The sequence below is a fragment of the Myotis davidii genome, unplaced genomic scaffold (genome assembly GCF_000327345.1).
Source record: "Myotis davidii unplaced genomic scaffold, ASM32734v1 scaffold371, whole genome shotgun sequence".
NCBI lineage: Eukaryota > Metazoa > Chordata > Mammalia > Chiroptera > Vespertilionidae > Myotis > Myotis davidii.
The window spans coordinates 864738-871206 of record NW_006283135.1 but is presented as its reverse complement, the minus strand read 5'-3'; the positions used below and the strand labels follow the sequence as shown (position 1 = coordinate 871206).

The window sequence follows — 6469 nt, the reverse complement described above, 5'->3', positions numbered from 1 at the left end:
ACGAAAACTGTGTGTGTGTGCGTGTGTGTGTGTGCGTGTGTGTGTGTGTGTGTGTGTGAGAGAGAGAGAGAGAGAGAGAGAGAGAGAGAGAGAGAGAGAATGTGTGTGGGTGTGCCCATGTGTGTGTGCACCTGTGTGGGACTGAGGGGTGTGGACAGATTTACAGCTGGACAGATAGTTCCTGAGGTTTAGTTCCTTCCTTCCTTTGAGTCTCTTCACCAAGCCCAGGGCTTCCCTTCCCCTGAGTTCAACCCTGTCCTGGGTGCTAGTGACACACAGAGGGAAGAGACCCCATTCTTGCCCTTGAAGAGCAATCAGGCTGGAGCTGGACAAAGACAAGTAAACAGACAGCAAGTGGAGGGGCGGGGGAGCAGGGGAGCCCAGAGCAAGCACCTAACTCAGGGTGGGAGGAGCTTCCCAGAGGAAGTGACATCTAAACTGGGCCTAGATCAGGGGTGGGCAAACTTTTTGACTCGAGGGCCACAGTGGGTTCTTAAACTGGACCGGAGGGCCGGAACAAAAGCATGGATGGAGTGTTTGTGTGAACTAATATAAATTCAAAGTAAACATCATTACATAAAAGGGTACGGTCTTTTTTTTCAATAGTTTTATTCATTTCAAACGGGCCGGATCCGGCCCATGGGCCGTAGTTTGCCCACGGCTGGCCTAGGTGGTCTTCTGGCAAGTCCTGGTGCCACAGTAACATGCATTGTCTCCTTCCTCCCTCAGCAGCCCTGCGGGAAGGCTTGACAGAGCCAGTTTGCTGGCACGTGGGTGGAGCACCTGAATGGTCCCACCAGCAGTGAGACCACAGCTGGAATCTGAACCCAAGTCTGCAAGACCCTCACTCTCAAAGCCTTGGCCACTGTGTGTTCTTCCAGGGACTGAAAACTGGAAGGAGAGGTGGGAGTGGGGGTGGGGGCGGGGGGTCCAGGCCCCTGGTCAGATCTGGAGGAGGGGCGAGTGTTTCCTGCCCTGGTCCCGGAGCAAGTCTGACAGCCCCAGCCATCTGACTCACCTGTGAGGTTGGTCCAAGGGGACAGGGCAGAGTGTGTGTGACTTGGGTCACATCCCCTCCCAGTGACACTCCGCACCCCACACCTCACCTCTACCCTGGGCCCCAGGAGGCTGCCCAGCTGTAGTCCAGATCTGATGGCTCCTGGAAGCACAATCCGCAAGTAGCACTTCTGCTCATTATACCTGAGCATGAGTGAAGTGATCTTGGAAACCATCTCCATGGCCTGGCGCTCTGGCCTCTATGTAACAGGTGACACTCAACATAGAACTCCAGGCTGGAAGTTCCTCCTCAAGTCTAATTGAAGTAAGCTGCGCTGCAATCTCCCTCAGATCTGCAGTTCCTGGGTGGAGCCTGCAGGGCCTGAATTTGGGCGTAATCTACTCTGTAACCCTGTGAAATCCACATGTGTTAGGTAGGGGAAGAAAAAGAGAGGTGCGAGTCCTATTCCAGGAAGTAGGAGGAGCAAGAATGAGAGAGAGACCCTGCTGGCCCTAGAGCCAGGGTGTGCGCAATTTGAGCTTTCTGCCCGGAGAGCAAGCGGGGTGGGTGGGGGGGGGGAATGATGCGGCACAAGGAAGGGAGACTCCATGAGGGACTTTCCCCTCCACGGGTCACATCAGGGCAGCTTGGGCATGTGCGGAGGGTGGGGATAGGGGGGGGAGCAATGGGGAGAACCAGCTGGAAATAGAGAAAGGATGCAGTGGGAGAGGGGACGGTGAGCGCTGAGCTCAGGTGGAGGGAGCAAGGGAGACCGGGCAGAGGCAAGGGATGAAGATAAGAACAAAGGCCAAGAGACGCACCCAGAAAGAGACAGAAACCGTGATGGAGATCGGAGATCGATAAAGGCTGGGAGCGCCGGTCCGGGTGGAGAGGTCCTAAACCGGGAGAAAGGAGTGGGAAGGAGGCGGGAAGGCGTAAAGCAGCACCGGCCATTTGGGGTTTCCTGCGTGCCCACCCCACCGCTCCGCGGCTCGGGCCCGCCCCCTCATCTGTCACTCTGGAGCCTGGAATCCCCTCCGCCCCAGCCCACGGGCTCCCTCCCCAGACCCGTGAGCGCCGCCCCCTCGGGACGGGCTGTGCCGCCCGGATAGATGGTGGGGGGCCCAGCTGGTACGTTATCAGCCTCCTCCAGGATCCAGCCTGAGCCGCTCAGCGGCTGCCTATCGGAGATTAGGGCCCCGGAGGGTCATTAAGCGCCACCCTGGCCCGAGCCCAGCCTCCTTTCCCTCCCTCATCTGGCCAGTCGGGCAGGTGGGAACTAGCGATAAGGATTGGGGGCTCCAGCAGTTCTGGGGCCGACAGCCCCTTGCCCCCTGCCCCCTGTCAGGGCAGGAACAAGGGGGGAGGGGGGCGTAGTAGAAAGGTCAGTGCCAGCCTAGCACCTGCAAGGATCCCCAGAGTTCCCACCATCCTGGTCCTGCCAGCATGGGGAGGGGCTGAAGAGGCCCAGGAACCTGGGCAGGGCCCCTGCCAGCCCATCCCACCTGGTAAAACCTAACAGGTGAGAGGCGCAGGCTTCACTTGCTGCAGAGGGGTGGTGGCTCTGCCTCTGGGCCAGCCGTGGGCAAACTACAGTCCGCGGGCGGATCCGGCCCTTGAAATGAATAAAACTAAAAAAAAAAAAAAAGACCGGAACCTTTTATGTAATGATGTTTACTTTGAATTTATATTAGTTCACACAAACACTCCATCCATGCTTTTGTTCCGGCCCTCCGGTCCAGTTTAAGAACCCATTGTGGCCCTCGAGTCAAAAAGTTTGCCCACCCCCTGCATCTGGGCCCTAGCAGGCCTGGGGAGCCGGACTCAAACCCACCCCACCCCACCTTCAGGACACCTTGGGGGCAGCAGTGGCAGGAAATGTAGTTTCATGCAAGGAGAATCGGATCCAGGCAGCCAAAGCTCAGACCTGAGGCTGGAGAGGAGGGAGAGGTATTCTGCCGCTAGGAACCTCCCTCTCTCCTTCAGTCCCTGAACTCTGCCCTCTGGTCTAATCCAGGAAGACTTCCTAATGGAAGAGGAACCTTGTTTGGGCCAAGAAAAAAAAGGGATATGCAGAGTTGAAACTAGCAGAGGTGGGTGAGGGGGCATCGCCCAGGGGGTGGCTGCTTGAAGTACAATTCCCAAGCAGGATTTCTGCTCATGATCCTCTGAGCATGAGGGAAGTGATCTTGAAAATCATCTTAAGCATCACTTAATCAATCACAAGAGCTACCGCCACAATTCACTGAGCTGAAGCTCAGGGAGGAGAGGAGATTTGCCCAAGTGCACACAGCAAGGAAGGGTAAGCCTGGGGCAAAGACCCTGCCGCCCTTCTGTCCGGTCTCCCCATCGCTGCCGACTGCAAACCCAGTGAGGAGAGAAGGGATAGTCCGGACTTCAGCCGGGTCGCCCAGGGCATTTGAGTGAAGCCTTAGAACCGCAGAGGCATGGCTACAAACGGTGAAGGGAAGACGCTGTGACAGGCTGGGACAGTTGGCAGAGGGAGATCTTGGGGACAAGTGGTCTGCCTCCTACCTTGCAGCCCCACTCCTCTGCATCTGGCGGTGCTCCCGGGTCAGTCTGACTCTGGTTGTCACCCCAGACAGAGACAGAGGCTGTTCCCATAAGAATGACAGTCACAGAAGTGAGAGGCCTGCAAGGTCAGCCAGCAGCTAAGTCATGCCTCCTCTCTCTCCTTCCTGCTTCACTCTCATGGGGAGCCTGACTCCACCCCCAACCCCATCCCCACCCCAGGACTGGTTCTGTGGTGAGACTGGCCAAACCAGCCACAGAGGGGAAGCTGAGTTCAGAGAGGATGGTGACTCTTCCCAAAGTCACACAGCAAGTTGCTGGAGCAGCGGGCACTCAAATCTGCGCTTCCTAAGTCCCTAGTCCAAGACTCTTTTCCATGCAGGAAGCCCACCCAGAGAGGCTTGTGGAGGGAGGGGGAGCTGAATGGGTGAGAAAGTGAACCCACCACAGTGCCAGGCAGCATGGAGCCAGCGGGAGGGGGTTGTGCTGCCTGGAATAATGGTGGAGTGGTGAGCTCCCTGGCCCCACGGGGCCTCCCAGAGAGGGCTTCCTGGGTAACCCTCCCATGCCGCCTGGAGAGCAGCGTTGGTGCTGATTGTCACGATGCAGAACGCAAGGTAGGGGCTGCCTGAAGGCTGTTTCTGAGCCCTGGGAGCCTCCGAAGTACAAAAAGGTTTTATTCACAGAAATAAGGCCATTTCCACAGTGAGGGGAGGAAATGTAGGCAGGATGGGAGGTGCTGAGCTGACTGTCTCCTTCAGAAGGGTCTCCTGAATTGAATTGAGTGGGAGACCCCCCAGGAGACCTCAGAGCCACAGTGGAGCCCCATCCCAGGCACAGTCTGAGTTCCGAAGGAGGATTCAAAGGAGGGTGGGGTGGGGTGTGGTGGAGAAGTCGGCCTGTTGCTGTAGATTCCTGCTCAGTGGCATGGCATTGATTCCAGGCGCCCAGGATCAGCGCTGGGGGCCGCCGGCAAGTGGGGTCACATGGGGGTGCTCCGGACCCTGCCCTCCTCCTCCCGGACGTTCTCATAGGCATTCTCATGCTCATTGGACCTGAAAGAGGGTGACAAGGGTCAGTATACCTTCCCTCCCATCGCCTTCTCCCTGCCCCATCCTGCACTTGTGAGAACAGCATCTTTCAGAGGAGACTTTTGAGTCCCAGAAGGGGTTCCCCTGACCACATCTGGTCTTGTGCACCTGACACTGGAGGTCTCTCATTACCACCTCCCTGAACCCCCTCCACTGAGCCCCTCCACACAGGCCCCACTGAGCCCCCTAATGAGACCACCTCCCCACTGAGCTCTCTTCCCAGAGAGTCCCCCCACTCCTCTCTTTAGAGTCCCTTTCCCCACTGCATCCTTCCTGAGCCCCAATCCACTCATTGAGCCCCTTCCCCCACCAAGTCCCTATCCCCATCCTCTCCCCAAACTAAGGCTTCCTGTCCCCATGGACCTGCGGTCCTCATCAAGCCCCCGTCGCTCACCAGTCCCCTCGTGCGCCCTCTCTCCTCACTGAGCCCTGCCCCGCAGGAGCCCCATGCTCCCCTCCAGCTCCGGCAGAAGCACCTGGTCTTGATGTCCCAGCCCCTGGAGCACCTCACCTGAAGCTGGCCGCCATCGAGGAGTACTTCCCTTCCGTTCCTGCCAGAATCCCATCTTCCTTGTTGCCAACGGTCATGACCATGTTCACGGGCTCCCTGGGGACAGGATTCATCAGGAGAGCTCTCTGGAGCTCCTCCCTTCTTGTACCCCCTTCTCCCCACGTCCAGTAAGGCCTTGTCTGGGCTCTGGTTCTCACAAGTCCAAGGGCAGAGGCTGCTGCCCCTTAGCAGAAGCCCCTCTCTCCTGTGGGGTCCCTGGCAGCACCTGATTCTGGCCGCACTCCATGGACCCTCACACCTTCTGCCTGCTCTACGGTGGGAGCCACAGGTCCCAGCCCAAGACTGGCAGCCTCCCTTTGCTGTTCTTCTGGCTCAGCTCAGCCCCAGAGCAGACCCCGCAGGACTCAGGGTCTGCTCAAGATGTCCACAGGATTTTCCCAGGCAGCAGGAGCACCGTGGTCACCAGCCACTGAAGACAGAGCTGAGGTCAGTGGAGAAAGGGCAAAGCTCCTGGCCCCTTATTTAAGACTAGAGGCCCGCTGCACAAAATTCATGCACTCAGGGGTGGGGGATCCCTCAGCCTGTCCTGCGCCCTCTCGCAGTCTGGGAGCCCTTAGGGGGTGTCTGACTGACAGCTTAGGCCCGCTCTCCTAAGCCAGTGGTCGGACATCCTTAGCACTGCCGCAGAGGCGAGAGAGTCTTCTGCCACCACCTCTGCGCTCATCAGCCAAGAGCCCGGCTTCTGGCTGAGCAGTGCTCCCCTTGTGGGAGTGCACTGACCACCAGGGGGCAGCTCCTGCATTGAGCATCTGCCCCCTGGTGGTCAGTGCGCATCATAGCGACCGGTCGTTCCACCGTTCAGTCGATTTGCATATTAGCCTTTTATTATGTAGGATTAAACCCCCTGAGTGTGGTTTCTGTCCCACCTCCCCGGAAACTGCTTTCCTGAGGGCTCCAGGGAGCCTTACTGCTGCTCATCTTGCCTTGGACATTCCACGGGCTGCTCAGACTTACTGTGTCCCAAATTAAACTCAGCAGTTGCCCCAGCTCTGCTTTTGTGTTCTGTGTCTCAGGAGTGGCTTTGTCAGAAGCCTAAATGTTTTCCTGTCCTTCCTCCCTCTTGCCTGCTGCTGTCTCCATCCCTCCATCCCAGGGGTCTGATTCCTAGGCAGCAGACAGTCTAGACATGTTGCCTCTCTGCATCCCTTGTCACCTCCATCATCCAGACTCCTGACCTCATGCCCAGCCTCCGCATTGCTCTCCTTGCACATGCCCACTGAGGGCAACCAGAACCACTTGCAAACTTGCACTAGATCCCCACCGCACTGGGAGAAGCCC

General features: G+C 57.9%; 1 protein-coding gene across 2 annotated transcripts in view; it reads right to left on the bottom strand.

Moving 5' to 3' along the window:
* Positions 1–4188: 4188 nt before the first annotated feature.
* Positions 4189–6469, bottom strand: part of PDZK1IP1 (PDZK1 interacting protein 1) — a 6821-nt gene continuing 4540 nt past the window's right edge. For both annotated transcript variants that reach the window (XM_006753367.2, XM_006753365.1), the window contains exons 4-5: positions 5132–5227; positions 4189–4584 (exon numbers count right to left, since the gene is read on the bottom strand). In XM_006753367.2, the coding sequence (XP_006753430.1) occupies positions 4512–4584; positions 5132–5227 (169 nt within the window). In that variant the 3' untranslated portion in view covers positions 4189–4511. The remainder of the gene's footprint in view (positions 4585–5131; positions 5228–6469) is intronic.